This window comes from Zingiber officinale, chromosome 10B (genome assembly GCF_018446385.1).
Source record: "Zingiber officinale cultivar Zhangliang chromosome 10B, Zo_v1.1, whole genome shotgun sequence".
Classification (NCBI taxonomy): Eukaryota; Viridiplantae; Streptophyta; class Magnoliopsida; order Zingiberales; family Zingiberaceae; genus Zingiber; species Zingiber officinale.
The window spans coordinates 351,227-377,459 of record NC_056005.1 but is presented as its reverse complement, the minus strand read 5'-3'; the positions used below and the strand labels follow the sequence as shown (position 1 = coordinate 377,459).

General features: G+C 36.2%; 1 protein-coding gene across 1 annotated transcript; it reads right to left on the bottom strand.

Annotated features, from left to right (window-relative positions):
- Positions 1-22,235: 22,235 nt before the first annotated feature.
- On the bottom strand, positions 22,236-23,786 carry LOC122030224 (dnaJ homolog subfamily B member 4-like). The gene is made up of 3 exons (XM_042589396.1): positions 23,444-23,786; positions 22,864-23,318; positions 22,236-22,782 (listed from the first exon to the last, which is right to left on the bottom strand). The coding sequence occupies exons 1-3, from the start codon at positions 23,606-23,608 to the stop codon at positions 22,344-22,346; spliced, it is 1,059 nt and encodes a 352-aa protein (XP_042445330.1). The 5' UTR covers positions 23,609-23,786; the 3' UTR covers positions 22,236-22,343.
- Positions 23,787-26,233: the final 2,447 nt, after the last annotated feature.

Here is a 26,233-nt window from a genome sequence, read left to right as displayed (position 1 = left end):
TAGCCTTGCTTTGAGAGTTTCTACCTTCCTGTCTATCCATCTTTTCCTAATATAGACCTTTTTACACCCAAAGGCTTTTATACCATTTGGTGGTTCTATAAGCTTCCAGATTTTATTAGAATACATATATTCTAATTCTGTTATTCATTACTCTTTGCCAAGATATTGCATCTTTATCTTGGAGTGCTTCGTCATATGTCCGGAGATCAGATTCATGTCCTCCAGGGATCGAGTCCAAAAACTCTCCCAAAACATAAATCTTTTTAGGTTGCCTAACAACCCTCCCACTACGATGAGGCACTTTCTGCAATTGTGTATCATTTGTGATACGTGTTGCAGTTTCCTTGTGGTATCTCATCTTGTACAGTTGGTACTAGATTAGACATGTCTTTTATTATTTCCTTAAGAACAAATTTTCTTATGGGCATGAGGTTTATTACATAGTTCTTTTCTAAAAATCGATCATTGATGCTAATAATGACCTTCTGATTTTTAAGACTATAAACCTACTTTCATTTCTCTAGGATAACCCACAAACAAGTAAATTCCTGTCCAACTTATCATTGTCTCTCTTCAGCTTATGTGCTGGACTACCTGAATCCGAATATGCTTCAAAATAGGCTTACGCTTATTCAGCAATTCTATATGAGTAGAGAGTTATGAATTTGGAAGGTACTATGTTCGCTTCCGTTTCCAGAGTATATCCTTAAAATGAATTTGGTAATTTTCTAAATAACTCATCATCAATCTACTTATTTCCATAAGAGTCATATACCTTCCTTTTTCTACACCATTCTGTTGGGATATACCTAGGTGTAGTTAGTTGGGATTGAATCCCTACTTCTGATAAGTGACTCCTAAATTCTCCCAAGAGGTACTTGCCACTACGATCTCACCGTAGTGTCCTGATACTTTTACCTTGACATTTCTCCACATCAGCCTCATACTCTTTGAACTAATCAAAGCACTTAGACTTGTGGCACATCAAGTAAATGTATCCGTATATCAAATAGTTGTCTATAAAATAGACGAAATATTTGAAACAACCTCTTGCTTGGATAGTCATAGGATCACACAAATCAGAATGAACCAATTTCAACATATCTTTGACTCCATACCCCTTAGACTTGAAAGCTTCTTGGTTATTTTTCCTTCCAAGTAAGACTCGCAGGTTGGAAAGATTTCCACTACTAATGAACCCAAAAGTTCATCAGCTACCAATGAATCATACTCAAGTTAATATAACCTAGCCTTAGATGCCAAAGATATAATTGGTTCATTTCCGAAGGTTACTTTCTCTTAAAGTTAGAAGATGTGTTACTAATTTCCATTTGTTGCATCGTGAGAGTTATTGGATTTATAAATTACCAACCAACGTACCAGAACAGATAACTTCCCTCTTTTTCTTAATAACAACTTTGTTATTAAAAGAGACAGAATATCATGTTCTTTGAATAGTTTAGAAACTGAAAACTAGTTCTTTCTAAACTTGGTGCGTAAAGACAATTACTCAAAAATCCATGTTTTATTTTTATCAAAAGATAAACATCTCCCACTGCAACAGCTGCCACTTTTATAGCAGTGCCCATGTGGACGGTGTTTTTATTTTCATTTAGTTGTCGGGTTTCCTGGAACCCTACAATGAATTGCGGACATGATTAATGGCATCTGTATCTACACTCCAGGTTCTGGTAGATAACACCACTAAACATGCTTCAACTAATTAATAAAATACACCTATATTGTTCTTAGTTCTAAGAGGACAGTCTACCTTAATGTCCAAATCCTATTTCCAATCAATTATAATTGGGACCACTAAGTCTATCCTAAAGTATATCAGCTAGGGATTGACCATCATCCTAAGAATCACAAAAATATTTGGTTAAGACCAACTCCTTAAAAATCCCCATGAATTTTGTATGCCACGTTAGTGTGGACGTATACAAATTCAAAGAGGAAATTTTATCATTTAATTTTATTATCTCGTCAACCTTACTTGTGACAAATAAAATTAATAGTTGGTCTATCTTTAATCAAATATTTGGTCAAGACTTCTAAATTTAAAATAATATTGATTCCTCTAACAATACTATTTAAATTTACCAACACCTCAAAACACCGTAAATTTTGCATGCCACGTTAGTGTGGACGTATACAAAATCAATATTTGTAAGAGGAGGGTTTTACCTATTAACTATCTTGTCAACGTAACTTTATGACAAATAAAATTATCTCAAACACCGTTAATTTTGTATGCCACGTTAGTGTGGACGTATACAAAATCAATCATTTGTAAGAGGGGTTTTAGCCCTTTAATTTTATTATCTTGTCAACCTAGTTTTATGACAAATTAATAGTTGGTTTCATTTGGTCACACAAATAATAATAGTTGGGGGAGGATACTATTAGATGTGTCTAAGTGTATACCATTACTTGACACTAAGTCCATTAATAAGATTATGTCCCTTCCGTTGGGGAAGATCACACGCTCTTAATTAACTTCCTATAGTCATCCAAAAATGGAAGTCTGTTCTAGTGATCTGCAAACTAGCTCATCCGTTATGGAGGAAGGCACTCAGAGCCAACGCGCAAGCTTGTTTGCATCACTTACAAACCAGTAATGGAGACCATGGGATTTACTTAAAAAATCTCTCTCCCACTTAGTTATTTATTAATGAGGAATTTTAACTATGCTAGCCTACTAAACTTGTAAACTAACATGCACACACAGCACAATATAAAAGCAATAAATAGAAAATCTAATTTTCAACTATTATGGCTTTTATCTCTAGTTGTCCTCCGTGTGTTGTCATCCCAAGCTGCTGCCATATTTGGCCACCGCCACCGGGTCTAGCTGTCGCATCCATCTTGCTCCTTGTTCCGCTGCGCCTCTGGTCCTTAGAAGGTTCCACGCTTTGCAAGATTCGATCCGCGACATAAATAGAATTTTACAATTTTGATCCTATATTCCATAAAAGGAATGTACATGTATCTAGATCAAAAATAAAATCCTAATAAAACTAAATACAGCTCCTACTGTATTTTATAATACAATCATGCACACACATATAAATGCCCTTGACATGTCCAAGGGTCTAATCACACACATAAAACTATAAGTCATAATAGTTGGATCCTGCATCCACAAAGTTAGCACATCCTACTATTATCCTGCCTAAATTATGTATGACATGTGCATAATTAAACTAATACCAAATACACAGAGGCAAAACCCTAGCTCTGATACCAATTGTTGGTTGCTACTCGGAAAGTCTAGAGGTTCCACTGTACAAAAATTTTGTACAAATGTCTGAACCTTTTCCTAGCTACCATGTGTTCTTTTAAATTAAATTTTGGATCGCCTGCGGAACTTAACACGTTTGATCCAAAACTTAATCTATTTGTTCTTTTAGGTTTAGACTTGGATCTCCTGCGAAACTTAACACGTTCGACCCAAATCACCTTAAGTTATTAATTCCATTAAATATTAATTTCCATAAATGGTTCCCAGTACTGACGTGGCGAGGCACACGGCCTTCTTGGATATGGGAGCAACCACCACCGACTAGACAAAACCTTTTATAGAAATATAATATTTAATTTCCTAAAATAACTTTAGGTTAACCGAAAAGAACAATCAAATCACAAGGAAAAGAAAAATCAAAAGAACATAACATCGAAAAACATATTCGAAATTCTAGAACGTAAGCCTCTTGTATTTGGTATTATTTCTATAAATAACTAGCATGATGCGGAAAGGAAAAATTACTAGTTATACCTTGTAGAAAAACCTCTTGATCTTCTACCGTATTCCTCTTCTAACCTCAGACGTTGTGTGGGCAACGATCTACCGAGATGAGAAACCACCAACCACCTTCTTCTCCTCCAAGCAAGGTTCGGCCACAAAGGAAAACTTCACCAAGGAGAAAAACCAAAATACTAACCAAGCTCCAAGAGATGCTAGCTTTCTCTCCTTCTTCTTCTTCTTCTCCGAGTAGTATCCGGCCACCACAAGAGCTCCAATGGAAGAAGGAGATTCGGCCACCACAAGAGGAAGAGAAAGAGAGGATGGCCGGCCACACCAAGGAACAAAAGAGGGAGAGAAAACAATAGAGGTTGTCACCCATGAAGGCACCCTCACCCTTTCTTTTATATTCCTTGGCCTAGGCAAATTAGGAAATTTAATTATAATAAAATTTCCTTAATTTTCCTTGACATGAATTAATTTGAAGTATTAAATAAAACTTCCTTTTTATCCATGTATTGGCCGGCCACAATCAATAGAGAACAATTAGGAGAATTTCAATCAACAAATTAAAACTTCCTAATTTATCTCCGGAAATTTTAAAATTAAAATTTCTCTTCAAAAATCTCTTCATGGTTGATAAAAGGAAATTTCTATAATTTTAATTTTACAACATGTGAATAATTTTTAGAGAGAAAATAAAATATCTCATCAATCTACAAATAAGGAAAGAGATCTAATCTCTTTCTTTAATCTTTTGTAGATCTTTTATAAGAGATATTTTAATTTAAATTCTCTTTAATAAATTATTTCTTCCACATAATAAAAATTAAAATTAAAATTCCTTTTTAATTTAATTTGGCCGGCCCCCACTAGCTTGGGTTCAAGCTAGGGCCGGCCACCCAATTTTATACCTAGGCCGGCCCTAGCTTGGTTCCCAAGCTAGCTTGGCCGACCCCCTATTGGTGGGTATAGAAGGTGGGTATAGGTGGGTATAGTACTCTATAAATAAGAGGCTACGATAGGGACCGAGAGGAGGAATTGGTTTTGGTCTCCCGATAAAATTAAGCATCCCGTGTTCGCCCCGAACACACAACTTAATTTTATCAATAATAATTCATTCCACTAGAGAACTATTATTGAACTACCGCACCAATCCCAAATTACATTTTTGGGCTCCTTCTTATTATGAGTGTGTTAGTCTCCCTGTGTTTAAGATATCGAATGTCCACTAATTAAGTGAGTTACTGACAACTCATTTAATTAATATCTTAGTCCAAGAGTAGTACCACTCAACCTTATCGTCATGTCGGACTAAGTCCACCTGCAGGGTTTAACATGACAATCCTTATGAGCTCCTCTTGAGGACATTCTCAACCTAGATCACTAGGACACAGTTTCCTTCTATAATCAACAATACACACTATAAGTGATATCATTTCCCAACTTATCGGGCTTATTGATTCATCGAACTAAATCTCACCCATTGATAAATTAAAGAAATAAATATCAAATATATGTGCTTGTTATTATATTAGGATTAAGAGCACACACTTCCATAATAACTGAGGTCTTTGTTTCTTTATAAAGTCAGTATAAAAGAAACGACCTCTAATGGTCCTACTCAATACACTCTAAGTATACTAGTGTAATTATATAGTTAAGATAAACTAATACCTAATTACACTACGACCTTCCAATGGTTTGTTCCTTTCCATTATGGTCGTGAGTTACTGTTTATAATTTATAAGGTACTGATAACATGATCCTCTGTGTGTGACACCACACACCATGTTATCTACAATATAAATTAATTGAACAACTACATATATCATAAATGTAGACATTTGACCAATGTGATTCTTATTTCTAGATAAATGTTTATACCAAAAGCTAGGCTTTTAGTATACACTCTAACATTCCTGCCCCTCGGTCCACCCGACCTACTAGGACTTCCTGCCTGGTGTCTGGTCCTCTTGATCCGAACATAGGAGCCCCTACTTTCTTTGTTCGAGGTAAATATTGTACCCACATGGCTCAATCAGACCATAGCTCTTGTGCACAGTCGGCGGTTAAACCTTCTGGCAGTCCAGGCTCTGATACCAATTGTTGGATCGAGAAGAATATAGATATCTCCACAATAGCATGATATTGTCCACTTTGGGCCTAGACCCTCATGGCTTTGCTCTTGGGCTCTCCCCAAAAATCCTCATTCCAATGGAGATATCTTTTCTCTTATAAAGACATGATCTTTCCCATGTGTTTACAATATGGGACTATGTTTGCAACCTTGCAACCCCAACATCCACTTCTCATGGGTATGACTCCTAACATAAATCCAATCAACCCTAGATCCAGTCGGATCTCCGAATCTCAGTTCCCCACTCCTCATGAACATAACTTCCAACATAAACCTGGTCGGCTCTAGAGCTGGTCGGATCTCTGGGGCTTGGCTCCCTACTCCTCATGAACATAACTCCCAACATAAACAAGGTCAGCCCTAGATTTGGTCTGATCTCAGGGGCTCAATCTCACTTCTCATGGGTATAACTCCCAACATAAAACCGATTGGCCTTATAGTCGGTCGGACTCCCTCTAGGATCTTCGAGGCTCAGCTCAATCCCACTCTTCACGGGCATGTCGAATCATAACCATATGTCAGAGAATAACGGCTACTTGCTAGGGAATATTACCCTGTTCTGACATATACACGCAACGGAACCTTCCTCTGCCTAGGAGAAGGTAGTCGTATATCCTCTACTACCCGATATATTCTGACACCTGACATTCCCTGACACCTCATTATTACAGAGGTTATAAGAGACCGTATAAAAAGGGGTTCTCTCCTTTGGCCAAGTATGCATGCATGCACACATATTCATATTACTGCTCTACTATTTATTTTCTTCTCCATTTGTCGCTCGGCTACCGTTCTAACTTGAGTGTTGGAGTACCTAAGCCAGAGACCCCTCTCTGATTCTCGCTCTAATATTCCTGCTGGCTCTATCTGTGGTGTGCGTAGGTCTGCAACTTCCAACTCTAAGTTCTCAACTCCTAGCTCGAAGTTTTTCCTCCATGAACATTCCTATCATCTCACCGATCATCCATTTACTCAGCTTCCGGATGAGATTAATATCATTTAATTTATTAAATAAACAATTGTAATTGTAATTTTATTTAAAAAGAAAAAGAGAAAAACAGAAGGAAAGAAATGTGATCTCAAACAAGTGTGATAGGGCTCATCCGCGCACACGGAGACCATCCTTTTGAGTTTTGTCTGACTAGATACTTCATCCTCTTGTAAAGAACATCAATCAATCAGCACTGCAACTCAAGAAAGTTTCTTTATTCTTTATACTTTAATCGCAATGAACGAGTCATGTTCTGTTTAATGCTCTAGTTAGATAAGCAAGGAGAGAAATTCTTTATGGTTTGATAACATAACGTCCTATCGAATTTGTTTTCATTTGGTTGTGCTTAAATTAACTTGAGCATGGAAGACCTCGCATCAAGAACTATCAATCTTGGCATTTGTATGAATGAAGAGGTATGAGACGGTTGGATATTGCACTAGTTTATTTGTATAGACTATATTGCTCTCTCATCTTGTAGCTAACGCTTAGCTGATAAACTATTTTTGAAACTACAAAAGATTATGTTGCCGTGAAATAATGATAGTTTTAGTGAGATAAAATGGGATTATTATCAAAAAATAAAAACACAATCTAAATTTGTCAAAAGTTCATGTAACAATTGTCCATAATTAACTAGTTTAAAAAAAAAGATGGAGAAAAATATATATAGAAGGAATGTATTATTGGTCAATATGCAGATCATGTTTTAGAATCCAGCTTTATTCCCAAAATCTTGTAAGGACCAATTAAGGATTTGATTTTTTATACGGCTGAAGATAAGATGAAGTGTGGCTGCTCTCCTTCTCCTAATGGATGTCACTAACACCTTTGGAAGAACAAAAGGTAAACAATTTTATATACTAACATTACGATTAAGTCATATATTGATCCTGCATTATCACTCAATTCACTCACACTGCTACAATATAATTTACTTAAATTGGACTATTGGGAAGGTTTAACTACCTAATCATGTCATAATTGTGCAGTATTGTCTACCCTGCAATGCCTCAATTTCTCTAAAGAAAAATCTCCCACGTGATTGATACATAAAACTTTAGTGGAGTTGATAAGTCATATATCAAATGAAGTTTATCCTATTAGCTTAGTTGATAGCTATCTTGATTATATTCTTGAAAGCCATTAAATGAAATCTTTGTTTGAAACCTCACCTTGATCGTTCAGTTCACTATTTCATCCTTCAAAAGAAAATGTTGTGAGATTTTCTTTTTCTCGATGGTCGGTAATAAATTGTGTTTTTACTTAAAATAGAAACCTCAGAGACATTATGAAGATTGGAGAACCGTCGCAGTCACCTGAATTATCATATATTTCTTTTGTGTGTGTCGGTCTGTTACTGAAAAAAGGAGCGAGGCAATTTCGTGTGATTTAAGTAACAGAAAGACTTCGTCATTTTGAACCCCAAGTTGAAATGAACCCCAAGTTGGATGGTATGACTTTTGAACAGTAGGGATATGTTGTCAAATCTACTTGCTGGCTCATCCATGCTCGTCTCCATTATTGCACAATATTGCACGAAGCTGTGGCTACAGCGAAAATTAATACACGAGAGTCAACTTTGGTCCCTGATCCGTACAGTATGTGCTATTAAATATGACAACGTCACGTAGCGATGGCATTGAGTTTATCAGTATGGAATTTCAACTCCACATCGGGGCGTTGAAGAGTGCGTGGACTGGATTGAGGATCGATGCTTGTTTCATATAAACAAAGTAAACGCGTCGCTAAATTAATATGTCCTTAGTTCAAGTTCGGCACACGTTTTCAATCTGCCGTGTAATGAAATTCCTAGGCCTTCGGGCCTACTTTTTACCCAGAAGAGCCCATGAGTGTAAAATCATAAATTTTGTGTATAAGCTCCTCTTGCAAGATCTAATACAGACCCATTGTCCCCGGAGTTATGGTACTATAGTAAAATATATAGGTTATTATTTAGATATTCATGGTTTGAACTTTAGATATGGTATATTTATAGGAATTTTTTCTCCAAATAATGGGTGTAATCAAAGGATGTTGAATTTCTGGACTGACCGCCACATGTATTTTCCGATTTACTTTAATGTCCAATGAAAAATTTCTATATGACCGGATCAATGATCCAAAAATAATCAATGAGACTAATGAAATTCTCAGTTTTTTAAAATACAGACCCCTTTCTTTCACCTTAGTTTTATTCTTCTTCACCAATGCTGCAACGGAATGGCCATGCCTCTTTTTGGCCTCTCACAAAATTAGACGGGAACACTTACCAGTTAGATCCTATGTAGAGTTTTGTTTTTTATCATCCAATTATAGTTATTTTGACAAATTGATGGAGTTTTAGATCCTATGAAACTAACAAATTTGTCAAACAACTCGAACCCTCCCTCCCTCACGTACTGTTTGGAAGGAGGTGGGAGAGAGGGAAGGAGAAATAAGAATAAAGGAACTTTGAACCTTATTTGAAAGAGAGAAGTGAACTAGAGGAAAAAAAGAAAGAAAATGTAAGAATTGGTAAGCTTTTAACCTTCCTTTTCCTTACATTTCTTATGTCCCAATTTGAGGTATAAGGAAGGGGAAGGAAACCAGAAATATTTTTTGTTTTAATCTTATTTCTATCTTAAAATATTAATTCTCAAATTATCCATGTTCTAATTTTACACTCTTTATATCATGTCTTTTTTGCCAAAAGTATTCCACTCTTTGTGTTTCTCTTTTCTTCTTACGACACAAGTTGCTCCTTCTCCTGTTGCTGATTGTGCCTTCCTCTTTTTGTGGTTGCTTCATCGTTTTCTCGGAGGTCGAAGCTAGCTCATGCAACCATACAGATAAGGTATATTTCCACCCATATTCCTTTTGAATTTTTGGTTCTAGAGTTCTCAATTTTAGTTGTTTGGTTGTGGCTTCTATTGATTCACTTTGCTTTGATTAATATCATTTGGTATTCTTAGTTTAATTAGGGGCTAATTTTTTATCTAAGCTTGTGAGTTTGTTAGAATCTAGGATTATATTATGCAATTGGATTTGTTGAGTCAAGGTTTGTGTTGTGTGCTTATATACATGTTCATGTTGAACTATGAGTTGGATTATGGACGTGAATTTTCTGCCTTGTTGTAAATTAAAATGAAGGATCCAAAGGGGCGAACTAGGAGTCACCAACAAACAACCCTCTCACACTAATTTTTTAAGGCCAATTGTCATACTATCATTATCCCATGAAACGAATATTCCATTTCATTTTTCTACCTGATCACCCAGAAAGAGTAAGAAGAAGACATTAATATACGCATCTGCCACTCTCTCTTTCATTTTTTTGAAAAAAAAAATAACAAGAAAAATATAAGGTCATCACTATTCGCTTATCACATTTGCGCATCTTTTGCTTAATTATTTTTTTCTTTAGTAAACATTATTTTTCTAATTATTTTTCATTTAATTATTTACTCATATTTTTTTATTTATTTGATTATAAATGGGTGATCAAAATGATTTTATTTAGTTGCATTGTATGCATCAACTCACATGAACACAAGTTGTTTGTTTGGTTGTGGCTTGCTATGCACAAAATAGGTATAAACAAAATAGTCAAATTCCACTGTTGAATAGTTACAAGGGGAATGTGTATAAAATGAATTAATGATAAAAGTGTTAATTAATTATCAATGTCGTAGTATAATTAAAATGGATCTTTTTACATTTGTGGGATTGTGTAATCTTTTAGTCAAAGAAGATGGTTTACAGTCTAACAAGGATCACTATGGAAGAACAAGTAGAAAAATCACTTTATTTGCTAGGTCATAATGTTACAAATCTTGAACTTGACTTCTTTTTCTATCGATCAGAAAAAACAGTGAGTTATCATTCCCATAATATTTTAAGAGCTATAATAGAGTTGGATAATAAATTTATCAAACAACTGGATATGTCACAAGTTCTTATAGAAATCTTCAATAGCAATCGATTATATCCATTTTTTAAGGTGAAAATATTTTTCTTATCTTTTGACTAGTATGGATTCATGTCAATATGTTCATAATTATTAATTATTTAGACATGGTTATATCATGATTATATTAGAGCAATAGATGGAACACATATTCGTGTTAAAGTTTCTCCTTTTCACACCCCCAAAGTTTTACAATGGAAAGGATTTTTCAACACAAAATATTTTAACAGTATACACATTTGATCTGAAATTCACTTATATCTTAACAAAGTGGGAAGAGACAACATCTGACTCAAAAGAAATAATCACGAAATTAAACGACATATATTGTGATTAGGCTTTCTTTGCTTTTATTAATAACAGATATTTTTTTTAGAATAATACTACCTTGTTGATGCTAGATTCATGTTGAAAAGTAGTCTTATTACACTATATCGAGGATAATGTTATCATTTGAAAGAATATAGTTGCAATCCACCACGAAATGCTTGGGAGTTATTTAACCTTTGACATTTTTTTTTGCATAATGTAATTGAAAGAGCTTTTAGAGTCCTTAATAGGATTGTAAATGAACCAAGTGCTCGTGAATAAGTTTGATGTTCGACTTGGTAAGAGCTTGTTTATGCTGGTTCAATATACATAAGATCAATTAAACAAATAAGCTTGAACAACTCGTTAAACTAAACAAACAAGTTTAAACACATATGTGTTCATCTCATTAACGTTCGTGAACAAGTTCGTGAATAATATTCATGAACAATGTTCATGAATCATATTCATTGATAAAACTCTTATCAATATGCTAAATAAATAATAAAATAAATAAGTTTGAATTATCAAGCTCATTAATCAATTAAACAATTAAAAGTTTCAAATAATCAAATAAACTTGAATTGAGAACTCAATAACATCTAAATGAACCAAGCTCGAACCAAGCTCAAGTCAAGCTTGAATTGAGAGATCGATAATATCTAAATGAACCAAACTCAAGCTCATAAAAAATAAATCAAGCCAAGCTTGAATAATCATTTCAAAAGTTTGGTTCATTTTAAGCTCGCTCGGCTCAGCTTATCAAACAAACTTGAACACCCCAAATCTCGGCTTGGCTAGGCTTGTTTATAGCCCTAGTCCTTAAGAAGAAATTTCCTATTATAGAAAGTTCAACAAAATCAAATTATGACGTTGAAACTCAAAAGGAAATTATTCTCAATTGTTATATTTTACACAATTACTTGATTAATGTTAATCTAGATGAGGGATTGCTTGTTGAGGTTGATGTTGAACTTAGTAATAATAGTGAACATCAAGAGGAAAATCAAAGTAATAAGGATGACCATAAAGATGCAAGAAGGGGAGAATTGCTTAAGGATTTCATAGTTACGTCTATGTGGTTAGAGTATAATATGTTCTCTTGTAATTGGATGATTGTGAATATTGACATTTTAATTTATTATGTTACTTGAATTTTGTGTCATATAAATATTTATGTGATTCTATGTTTTGATTGTTACTATATTTTATTTTTAAGGATGGTAAAAAAAGGACTTGTAAAGTAAAAAATGCAAGTGCAAGTAAGACGAATAATCAGTGTTTGAAATAAAGTAATGAATCATGTTTATTTGAACCAATATAATATAGGCAATAGGATTAGTGGAACCTTTATTACACATGCATTTGAAAATTTTGTCAATGAATTGAAAGTAAAATTTCCCGACAAACATATCTATAAGGTCAGGATTCAAAATGCAGTGAAACATATTTAAAGAGGTTGGTTTTCATGTTTTCATCTATTAGAGAATGGTATGAGTGGTTTTGCATAAGTGTTCATTGCTAAACCTAAAATTTGGCAACAAATTTTTATTGATGACTATTGTAAAATACGACAACAAATATTAATTAAATAATAAGGTTAAATAGAGGAATAACCTTAGCGGAATTTTTCAGAATTTTTAGAAATTTTCTGGGAATTTTTCAGAGGTCGTATGACTTAGGTTACAGGGATAAATATTGGGTCACGGGAAGCCTGTTTGAACTACCCCATTTTAACGAGGTAAAGTTGAATTTTCTTTTTCTTTTCTTTTTCTTTCTTTTCCTCCGTTTTCTCACCCGTGCCTTCGCCGACTCCCCCGACCCGCGCCACTTCTTCTTCTCTTCCATTTTTAGCCGACGCCGCCGCCTCGACGATTCATCTCCCATGCGAACAAAAGCAGTAGCCAAGGAGAAGTAGGGCACTTCTTCTCCTGAGCCTCTTCCTTTTCGCCTCTGCCCAATTTCGCTCCTCTGCCCTAGAGCTCGAGCCACCGTCGACCGAGACCTCCCTCTGCGCTAGCGCTGGTAGCCGGTCCACTCCCACCTCCAACCCCCACAAGAGCAAGCCAAGCGGTGCCGAACCTTCTTCTCACATCTCTGCTCGACACTGCCGAAGCCGTCATCGTCGTGCCCTAGTTTTCAATCGTCGGCCGCTACCTCCCCTCTGTCTAGCGCCGGTGCCTTAGCTCTCGACTCCAACCTCTGTCGATCTCACGCCTCAGCGCCAGTTGCTGATCACCAGGTTGTGCCGAGCCACCTACAAGCCCTAGTTTTCTTCACCGTGCCCTAGACCTCTCCACCGAGTCTTCCTTCTTCACCACCAGTTGTCGACAGAGCGAAAGGTACCGACACAAGCTTAGGGTAAGATATGTTGATTTCAATCCTAGGAATATAGAGTTCTGGATTTTGATCTCATTAAAGGGAAGGGCCTAACTATGATGGGTATCCTGGCAGTGACTTCTGGATAGTGTCGGCTACAAGTTTTGGTAGCAACCTCTTCCGACAAGCATTTTCTGGCAGTGCTCTTTCCGACCGTGAGTCAACAGGGAGGACTTCATAGTAGGGTAAGTTATGAGAAGAATTAAGAGAATATGTAGGTATGTATATTGAAATTAGTTTTAATTGGATTATATGGTTAGATGTTAGATTTATATTAGATGAGATTTGGTTGATTTAAATATAGATTTAAATCTGATGGGATAATTAGGGTTGAACCTAATTTAATCAAGAAATTGATATTAGATGGATATGATAATTAGGGTTAGGGAAAACTAACCCTAATTGAACGTGGGGTCATATTTAATTAGGTTTAAATTTGAATCTAATTAGAAGGTGGAACAATTAGGGTTAAAGAAACTAACCCTAGTTGATCAATGAATTAGATTTACTTAGGGATTTAATTTAGCTAATTAATTTATGTAATTAGCTAAATCTGTATATCATGCATTGTAGGACTTTGATTCGAGACGGCATTTCGACGTGGGGTCTATTTCGGATACGATCACCACTTTTTAAGGCGGGTACCCTGACTTATCTCTTTTGATATGTCTTGTTGATATGCTTAGTAGATTTTTAACAAGTAGTAATAATTATGTTTATATCTGTATCGGTATGTCACTATTTGTTTATGAGTCTGTTTTGTTTGTTACCTGTTTAGCATTCATGCCCCTATTTATTCTTTATGTTATAGAGGTAGTGACATGTCATGCCTTATGATATACCAGACTTATTAGATGCCAGACCTGCCCTATGTACCTAGATCATATTATTTGATCCACGTATTTTGGTACATGTTTTATAGAGGTAGATATGGTCAGGATCTTCATGCTTAATGTCATGCACCATCCCACATGATTGCATGCTGAGCGATTGACAGCTCCATTATTGTTGAGTACATTGCCAGTTACATGGATCTACACACACAACCACTCATGGGTTAGAGGTATATCAGGAAGGGTGTGTGGCATTTATGCTTTGTTAGGCTCCGCTGGCTCACTCATGGTAGTGGTGACGCAACATGGTAGCCGGTAAACAGATTTGCTCTGTTTGGCTCCGTTGGTCCGCTCATGGGTAGTGTAACGCAGCGTGGTAGCCGGCAAGGATCCCTCCTCTGGACTGACTCAGGGAGATGAGAGCATTGAGCTCCCCCACTTATGATTTGGGGTAGGAGGATAGGTGTACTCCGACAGCATCTTGTTCACTCAGTCACTCATCAGGAGCAGTGATGACAGAGTGCACAGTTGTCATAGCCCTACCCACTTGGTCTCACCATCTTGTGTGAGATGGTTGACTGCATCAAGGGTAACCAGGACATGTCATTTGCATCATATGCATTATTGCATTTATTGCTTGTATTTGCTGCACTTATTTGTTGCATATTGGATGAATGTATATGATTGACATGCATACAGGGACATGCTATTTTCGGTCTGACGACCTATTCTGATAGGAGGTCCTGGTGAGTACAACTTCTTCCTTTTTCTTTCAGTTTTGCATTGTATATTATCTCAGGAGACTGTACGCATATTTAATACTATTAGTTATAGTTTGCTATGCATGTCAACTTGGTATCCGCAGAGGAGTTGACTCACCCCGTTGATATTACCATTTCAGGTTGATGCTGTCAGGAGGTTCCAGTCGCTAGTCCCCCATCACTTTGTGTCGCGACAATTTTTGGTTTACGGACTTGGGCTCCTTGTTTGTGTTGATATACTATGTTGATTTATATACTCGAGGATTTTATCGACTTTTGGTCTACTGCATTTGTTTTTTTTCGTTGCGTTGTTTTCATTGTTGTGTTTTGCATTTTCCGTTGTATAGTGGAGTAGGTGGTTTTCAAATATAAATTGCGTGGTTGTGTCAGCCAGATGCTGAAATATATAAACTACATGGTTGTTTAGTTGTATTTTATTATTATTGTTCCGGCCGTGTTGGTCGAGGTATATGTGGCCCAGAGGATTTTGTAGTAAAGTTATGACACTTTCTTAATGAAATAAAATATCATATCATATCACAATTTTTATTGATATCATTATGTTTATTTATTTACCTTACTTTTATTTTCCTTCGTAGCACCGCCTCCATCGCGTGCCCCCTTTTCTTCCCTCTTTGCAATAGCAAGTTTCTTCCCTCTCCGCAACAAGCTTCTTCATCTTCGCCGCAAGCAAGGAGGAGCTCTAAGTTGCATGGATACAAGTACGGGTATCGTATCAAATATGATACGGGTATGACGATTCGATAACTTTAAAAAATATAAGATACGATACAACTAGGATATGATATATATATATATATATATATATATATGCTGCGGACCATGACTTGCGGATTCCGTCTTTTTTTTTAAAAAAAAATTTGAGCTCCCGATTATGTCAATTAGATTTTGTTACTTTAGGGTTTAGAAATTTGATTATAGTATTAAGCACAAAAAAAAATATCAAATTGAAAAAATATTTTGCACAGAGTATGCACAGTAAAATCCTTAGGATAACTTTACTCTCTCTCTTTCTCTCTATATAGGGTTTATATTTAAATTTCTAAATCAAATCCTTTTAACAAAATGATTAGGGTTTAAACATTTAAAGGAGTGAAGCAGAGTTAAAAATAATAATTTAGGGTTTACATGGCAAGCAGCGACGGTAAAAAGGGAAGCAAGCAAAAAAAAAAAAAAAAGGGTTCAGGGTTTAAAATACCACAATTCAATTCATTTTTATTAATTATTTTCTAATTAGTCTTAGAAATTTTCAAATTTTTTCAATTAACCCTTAAAATTTTTAAATATTTATAATTTTGCCCAAACATATCCAAAAAAATGTATCCTAGCCATATCCTTGTTGTGCACTTGCCCTTGTCCAAAATGTATCCGCCTAGTCAAATCTCAAAAAAGTCCACATCACGTTTTTGGCCTTATCCGATATGCGTATTTGCGTATCGTATCCGTGTCCGATACTTGAAAAAAAAAATTTGGAGTATCCATGCTATATAGAAGGAGCTCAAAGGTAATCCTAAATTTTTTATTTCTCGCTAAAATAGAATCCCATTGAGCGTTAACCGTGTGAACGACGAATCGACTGCCTGCCGACCACCTAGCAAGGTAGGCAAGTAGCAGCACCCTCGTTTGCTCACACACGAAGCTACTCTTTTAGTTGAGATGGTGGACAAGCATTTGATTTACTTCTCCTATGGCTGATTTTTGGAACATGATGTTGGTTTCTCTTTGTTATACTGGAATGTGCTTTGCTATTGAGCCACTTGGTATATTTATTTGGGTTCTCTGGTGGAAATTGTTAGCAAAGATGTAGCTTGGAAAAATACTACTATCTGTTTATGCTAACGTATTAGTGAAATCTATGTTTTGGAAAATAGAATATTTTATGCAAATACTTTGCTTGGTCTTGGGTATACCTTAATTCATCATCATCATCACAAGTCTTTTTCTTTTCCCGATAATTTGCCACAGGAGTGGAGGCCGTTAAATAGTTTGCTTTAGATTAGTTGTTGTTTTGGTAAAAGGTGGAATCGTCACCCTAGCGTCCCCCGGCTCCGGCCCCACAAGATTCCAAAGAGAGTAAATCACGGTTAATGCTAGGCAGGAAAGGTGGCTGGGGGTCGAAGGAATTTTTGACGCAACAGACCAGGGTTTTATCCCCGTGTGCAACTGGCGACCTTCGACCCCACGATTTCATTGACAAACTATAGGCACCTAACCAGCGGATCCAGTCCGTGGGGGCTCGATTAGTTGTTTTTTGAAACTACATTAGGTAACTCTCACTTTGTTAGAACTTTTGCGATATAGTTCTCATTTTAAATATAAGTTCTCATTATTTTGCAATACGGAAAGTACTTATTTCATCTTCTAAGATATGGTTTATAGTTCTCATTATCGAATCACAAATATTGTCCACAATGCATATGTTTTATGGTTATTATCTATAACATGTGAGATATAGTTTTCTATTTCTAGGACGCTGGATTAGTTCCCCAAGTGGTTCCCTATGAATCGTGAAACCTAGCTCGACGAACTATCCATAAGATAACCAATGCTAACACAAATTGACAATTCTTCTTATTCATGTTTACTTTGTATTTTCATTATTTTATTTCACTTATACGAATATATATGCTATATTTGTAGGTAATAGATAGCTGAACTAAAAAAAAAATACTATGATCATGAGTTATCAATTCAATTTTTTTTACAACAAAGAGATGAAAGAACTCATGCAAAACAATATAAGAGATCTTGTTATTCTCTTTTGGATTTTCATATAGATTGGTTGTTCTATCTTGATCAAAAGTTTATTTGATTCGATAAAAATTATGACAAAAGAAGTGCTCTATAGTATGGATCCAAATACTATAGTAGGGAGACACACACTAGGGCTAAATTGGTGTTAAGTACAAGTACTAATTATTCTATGTTGAAAAAAAGGTGATTCGCTCACCTCCAACACTCCTGCCAATCCGTCCCTAGGCCAATACAGAGGAGGTAAATCATGAATGACTACTAGCCATGAATGCATGTGGCTAAGGCATGAGAGAGTCAAGTACTATTTATTCTAGAACCATAAGAGAATTTAATTGAACCTTATGATCTTTTATAAAGATTTGAAAATACACTTGGGGGAATGATAAATTAGCCTTATCATCTGGTATGATTTTAACTTTTTTAGTGAAATATTATTAATTTTTTATATTTATTGCGCTATTAAATTTTAAAACAAATATGAAATATATTTATAGTTGATAATAAGTGAAGACTACTAATCAAATAATACTTCATCTGTTTCTCATTTAGTATGATATTAAATCTTTTAAATTATTTTCATTAATTATATTTTCATGGTTCATTTTACTTATACAAATAAATGCATTGTAGATGATAAATACTTGGATTTGGCTTATAATAGGATGTTTGAAGATAATTCATAGTAAATTAGTTGAGTTTTTATTTATTAAAACTTTGTAAATTCTAAAACTTAAAATTTTGAGTGTAGTTTACTAGTATTTTTCTAGTTTTTGTTGATACAGGGAGCACCAGATAATCTAATATGATTTTGATAATGACAAAGATTTAAAGTTAAGTTATATTGTGATCTAACAAAGTTAATTAAGTGCATAGGTAGCTCAACTAAGAAAGCCCTAGTAGGTTAAGCTGACTAGATATTAGGCAAGTAAAAGTCCTAGTAGGTCAGTTGGATCAAATACTAGGCAGAAGTCTTAGCAGATCGAGGATACTAGGATAGAAGTCTTGACGGGCTAGTGGACCGAACGTCTAACAGGTCGATGGGTTATCGAGGACCAGACATCGAAAGGTAGCCAGGGGGATCGGATGCCAAGCAGGAAGTCTAAACAGATCTAGAGGACCGGATGTTTAGTAAGTCAAGTAAACTCTCTTGAGAGGAGAGTGGGTAAGGATGCTTTTCCTTGAAAGGAATAGTAGGAGTCGGACTGACGTAAGATTTCACTAGAAATCCAAAAGTCAAGACCGGACAGTTGTAAGACTATCACTATTCATATTAATATATTATGTTTGTTTTATTAACTTTGTGATGTATGAACTTGAAATTGAAAGTGGTTGGAACAGTGTACTTAGAGCGACCGAAGAGTTTCTAGGCACCTGAATGTCCAAGTGATCGAACGGGGTCCACGTGCTCGGATGGCTCAAACACAAGCTAGATGAGGTGACACACTTTAATTGGTTAGAGCATATTAGCATCAAGGTGCTCGGAAGGGATTCAAACACCCGGGAAGGGGAAAACTCGACGCAGAAGAGGTAGGATTGAGGTTTGCCCTGTGCACGACACATGAACAGTCCAGACATTCAGAGATGGCTAAGTCATTGATGGTATCGTATCAATACAGGTGCCTGAAATGTTCAATAAAAGAGCCTTTGCACAACAGCCTTCGAATAGATTTTCCAACTCCTCTTCCAAGTGCTACATGTTCCGAAAAGCTATTACAACACCAAAATGCTTCTCTAAGATCGACACTCAACTTTGATATCATTTTCTTGTCGGTATAATTAATTGTTTACTTAGCTTGTCCGTTCGTGCTTTAAACTATAAGGAACGATAAGTGTGTTAGCGTTCCTCGAATTTTTGTAAAACACTGAACCTTTGCCTGTGAATCGCTATTCGGCTGAGAAGGTGTTTAGTGGATTGCCCTTTGAAAGTAGTCAACGGTCGCAGGCCTTGGACTAGTAGTCACTAGGTTGTAAACCAAGTAAATCAAAGTTGTGTTTGCGTTGTGTTTTGTTTTCTTATCTATCTCCATTGCTATCTTTGATAAAACAAAACAAATTTTTGAAAACAAATAAAAATACCAAAAGGCGTTATTCAACCCTGATACGGTGATAAGGAGGGGCCCCACCTCGCGGAGAATAGTTGTCACGGTGGAAGTCAAAGTCAAGGCGATCAGGTCAACGCTCAGATATCATCGACCGGTTGGGCGATCAGGTCCTGACCGGGGGAGAAGGTCCCGGTCCGATCCCACCTTCGACACGGGGAGGTGTTAAATGATCCGACGCTCAAGGGAGCTCCAGCCGACCGGACGAGACACAAGAACATCGAAGTTACGACCAAGCGGACACATACACAGTAGTAGCGAAGTTCCGGCCGAGTGGATGAGACACAAGAACAGCATAATTACGGCCGAGCGGACACATGCACAGGAATAGCGAAATTTAGGCCGAACAGATGGGACACAGGAGCAGCGAAGTTCCGACCGAACGGCCAACCCACTCAGCCTAGCAGCATACTCCCTCTGTTATCCATTGACATCCTCTTGGGAGTTAGTGCCACTGACACCGAGCATAGACAACTAGAAGATCGTATGGTAGAAGCTTCCACTATCACTTCAGAGATATGCTCGGCCTGTTAAGATACTATGTCAGGAACACTTTACTAACAAGTCTTTTTAGGGAAAACTTTGGGAAGCATGCTCACCTTGGGGAGCGTGCACGCGCGCTACAGGAGCTCTATATAAAGGGGGGTCTAAGTATCGGCGGAGGTATGCAATAAACACTATTCGTGCTATTGTTCTTTCTTGTTGTTATTCCGCCTTCTACTTTATCGCCGGTGACTGACTTGAGCGTCGGATGGTCAACGTCAGGGACCCCTTTCCTGGCTCGACACTGACGTAATCTGTGTTGCAGGTCCGAGCGAAGTCTACAAGTGGTCAGCGGGAATACCACATCCCCATCTTTCTATCTCATCGACTTTCGTGTGCTTTTATGATCCTACAAGTTTAGAATCAATATTTTTACATAAGTACTACATTTGTAAATTTGACTCAAATAATTTTTAAATGAATAAAAATTCATTGACTGTGGTGGATGACTTGTGATGATGTGATTAATTGTGATGATGTGGTGGATGAATTGGATGTAAATTTTTTCTATTCTATGTGGCGGGTGAATTATGAGGATGTGTAAATTTTGAATTAAGATTATATACTCTGCACAAATATTAATGATAATTTTTAATGTCTTTATAAATTATCATAACTGACATTTAATAGTGTTAATATAGATTAGTTAAGGTGACAATATAAAATGACCTCATAAATTATCTTTCCTGAAATTTTTTATTGTTAGTATATCTCTAGAATTAAGACACTTTTGAAATTAGCATAGATATTTTATAATAATATTATAAAAGTATCAGAAATTTCATAGGGCCTAAGATGAAATTACATTTCAATACATTTTTTAGCAATATCACCATAGATTTAATATCACTAAAAGTATACTATAATAGTGTTTATGTGTACCCTTAAAGAAGATTATTCTAGTAGTGAATTGAGGTATGTTTCATGATATGCATTTGAAAACTATATTTGATTTTCTCTTGTGATATTATCTATGAATGAATGTTTGATACAATTATATTTTAGCTTGTAGATAAAATCAGAAGCAGACGAATGGAAGAGCAAGTCTATTCGAAATTATAAAAAGTTAGCTCAATTATATAGAAAAGATAGGTTTACGAGACAACATGAGCAAAGTAAAAGAGCTAACATGGAAGTGAAAAATAATGTTAGTGAAATTTATTTTGACACCATTGATGAAATTGAATTTATCTTATCTCAATAAGAAAGCTATTTGGAAAATTCAAATGCAATTAATAAGGATGTCTAAATTTCAACTTTTCTGAACCAACTAAATCTCAAGCTAACTCATTGATTGGAGCATCATCTAAGAACAAAAGTGCAAAGAAATGTAAAGATGATGATGATAATATAAACAATGCAATTGAACAAGTAGCTCAAGCCAGTATGAGTTCAACATCTGAAATGATTAAATCAAATGAACTTATTTCTGAGAATGAAATGTAAAATTTGTTGAGTAAATTAGGTGTTGAACAACATAAAATTTCTACATGTTATTTACTTTAGACGTTTATTGGACTAGTTTTTTTAACGTAAGACTTGCTACTTGACGATGGAATATACTTTGTCTCATAACGGTGGAATGTATATTGCTTTTAAGATGGTACTTCATTCTTTTTAGCTGCTAAATTAAGTGAGAGATCTAGAGTTTGCAAATGCATTGAAACCTGATAGAAAAATGAATTGACAATATGTTTACGTTCAGAGCTCATAATCAAACAATATGTTTACGTTCATCATCGAAAAAATTTACAAATTACTAATCTTTTTGAAAGTAAGCGAAGCTGCAAATTTAGCAAAGCATGAGTACTCCTGGTGTTTAAGGAGGCAGCAACCTTTTAATTCCGACCTTCTGCTCCGGACTAAGCCTCGCCGGGAATTTGATATCGAACTTGATCCTCAGCTTCCCCTTCTTGGTTGGATCCTTGGGCAATGGCATGCCTTCGCCAGGAACAACCTCCTCGTAAGCAGGATGAATCACGTTGTTTATAGGAATCGTGAGGCTTCTGCCATCCAACGTCGTCAAATGGACAGTGTAACCGGTTAATGCTTCGACGAGGGAGAGCGTTTGCGCCGCAACAAGGTCGTTCCCTTCCCTCGTAAACACAGGGTGCGGCTTCTCGTCGATGATGAAGACGATGTCAGCGGGGATCATATTGGGGCGCTCGTTTCCTTTCTCCGGGAACGTAATCTTAGTGCCTTTCTTCCAACCGGGCTTTATCTTGATAGTGAGGATTTCCTCGATCGGTAGAGTTTTCCTGGATCAATTGGAGACGTTTGAGCAAATGAAACATGGCAATTCAAGTTGGATTGAAAGAGGACGGTGTCGACGGACTCACCCACTTGCGTCGGCAATCTCTCTGGAGATCTTCATCTTCTTGGAGGTGCCTTTGTACAACTCCTCCAGGCTGCAGGGAAGTATGTTCTCGATCGGAGCCGCCTTCTGCGGCCGACGGGAGTTCATCGGCCCCTCCGCCGCGCCAAACGCCGCCGAACCGAAGAGGTCGTCGCCGAAGAAGGAGTTGGAGAACCGCGTCCCCCCGACACGGACGCCCCCGTTGCTTGCTCCTCCGCCACCCATGCCACCGAACGGGCTCGAGAAGCCGAAGAACTCCGCGAATATATCGTCAGCGTTCCTGGGGTTGAACCGGAAGACAGTGGCGCCGCCGCCTCCGTTGCCGGAGAAGAAGGAGGCGTTCCCAGAACCATCGGCCCCTGGCGGCGGAAACTCCCCCTTCAGGCCTTCTTCCCCGTATTGGTCGTAGATTGCGCGCTTCTGAGGATCGCTTAGAACCTGCAGGAAGAGTAAGGTTATAGATCTGATTTCGAAGACGAAAATAGGTTAAAAATCAGATCTTAAAGCCACAATTCTCTTACAAAATCACAATGATTCAGCTATCGAAAAAAAAAAACAATCACCTCGTAGGCCTCGGAGATCTGCTTAAATTTTTCCTCGGCTTCCTTCTTGTTGTTAGGATTCTTGTCCGGGTGCCACTTCATGGCGAGTTTCCGGTAGGCCTTCTTGAGGTCGTCCTCCTTGGCGCTCTTGTCGACGCCCATAATCTTGTAGTAGTCGACGCCCATTTTTCCAAATTGCTTCTTCTTCTTCTCCTGTCTTCTTTCTTCTTCTTCTTCTTCTGCTCTTCTGCTTCCTCCTTGCTCTCTCTATTGCTTACCTCGATCGGCGAGGTTGTGAGAATAAATCAGCGGCGCTCGGTATAAGAGAAAGCTGGACGAAGAGTCTGGAGCAGAGGAGGTTGGGATATTGTAGAACCTTCCAGAAAAGCCGAAGCTTCTGAGAATTTTCATATTGGCCCCTTTAAGCTTACCTACTTGGAAATTTTGAATTATTACCATATTCACGAGAGCCCCTTCCATATTCACCAATTCATCCATATCATCGATTTACCCAACGTATCAATGACGTGGCTGGCACTCCATGTCTGCTAATAATCTCCATAATAACACTAAATATTTTTTTCCATAATAACATTAAATATTTCTTCCCAAATAATAATCAATTAAATATCTTATTCCTCAAATATTTTAAATCTCATAATTAAATATCACCTCAATCAAATATTCATAAATCTCATTTATCAAATATTTTACTCTCAAATATCTCAAATTATATAATAAAATATTTCAATAATGTAATCATTGCCCTTTGTGAGACCCACTTACATACCACCTAAAATAAAATCATCCAACATAACTTTCTATTCACCTTTTAAATATCCCACACAATTAGAAATGCCCTTACTATTTTTCCATCAAGTAAATTAAAATATTATTAATAATTAAAATGAAAGTATTAGAGATAGTCTCATTATTCTAAAACTTTTAAATATTTAACAAAAAAATATTGCCCAATATCAATTTGGGCTTGAATAAAATACTAGGTAAAACATTATCTGTGGGCTGAATACGGTTTCAATTTACTTCATAAGTTTTTGTTATTTCAAAATATCCTTTATAATTAAAATACAATTTGTAAAAATAGTTTAGTCTTTTTTTATTAAACTAACTATAGTAATCCCAAAAATAAAAAATCGTTTTTAAGAACATAGCTTGTCGATATTCTATCTCAAATATCCAAATGTAAATCTAGTGTCAATTCTTCAATCATTAATTTTCAGTTATTTATCTACATTTTCTTATTCCATGTTCTCTCTCGTATTCTACTCTTTTTTTTTTGTCTCTATTAATTCTCTCATATTTCATTATTCGATTAATTAAAAACTAGGTTAATATCATTGACACATCACCTATGACATAAAAACAAGCCTTATGATTCCATCTAAACTACAAATTATTGTTCTAAAATTAACTCGCAATATCGATAATATGTTACATGTTTATATTTTTTTTATGGGCTATTGACTAAAGACCAAAGATTTTACAGGTCAACTAACAATTATTTTTGGTATATCATCGATTTTTATGACAACAAAGCAACAACCATTATCTATATTTTCGGATTGTGTCTCCTCGAATGATGGGATGATTGAGATATAAAATATTGTGTCAAATTCGATGTATTTGAGCATACGTTCTCAGTTCTCTCTTGCCACACTCATCAATATATTTTTTAGAAAAATAAATACTGTAAATCGTTAAAATCTGTGTATGTGAAATACATGCCTTAATAAGTTTAAACAGGTAGTTTGTCAAGCATAATAAGGTGTACCCCTTGTTCAAGTGATGTTGGATAATTTTATTATTATTATTATTATTATATATATATATATATATATAGTTTGTCAAGCATAATAAGGTGTACCCCTTGTTCAATATATATATATATATATATATATATATATTAACATGCTCACTCAAATTTCGAAAAAGAACATGAAGATATATATGTGCGCGCACGTTGAGTGTTCCGATTAAATTATGATTATATCATCCGTCAACGAATGATCTGATATACATGTTCTCTAGAGGTTGTTGATGACGGAGGTAAGGTGGACTTGACACGAACTTTAATAAAGGATTAAATTGACATCGGACAGTTTCAATAGATCATTCTGACACTCAAGTTAAAATGTATTTGAGATAATATATATACAGAAAGAAGAAGGTGGAATAGAAGAATCGTGGAATCCCAGAATAGAGAAGTTCTTTATCTTTACCTTCTTTAGAGTATATATATTGTCAAAAGAGTATCTCCATGTCAGATGCTATAGAGCTCGTCTGCTTCTCCATCATCCTCATAGGTCTCAATGAGGAGATTAGATCTTGCAGCCATTAGTTGTCTCATCACTCACCAAGCGCCACGTGTTTATAGGAGAGCATATAGGAGACTATATCTGATAACTTTGTAATCACCTCTCCATTCATCAGATCCCACTTGTTCTTGGATATAACGGTCTTGTTAATAACGTTGTTGCAAGTCAATGTAGGGTGTGGGCCTAATACGAGGCCAGGATAAAGAAATGTGGTCTATGTCAGGAAGCCTTATATATAGATGAAATCGACGATTGAAGCCGAGATAGGATGTCAAGATCCAAGACTGAAATTGGGTCATGGAGGATGTCGTCAATTGAGGCTGAGACGAGATGGTAGGATCTGAGACTAAGCATGAAGGATATCAGTAGTTGAGGCCAAGACAAAATGTTGAGATCTGAAATTGAAAATGAGCCATGAAGGATGTTGGTAGCTAATTAAGGTTGAGTAGTATGTTGCGACCCGAGAATGAGCCAC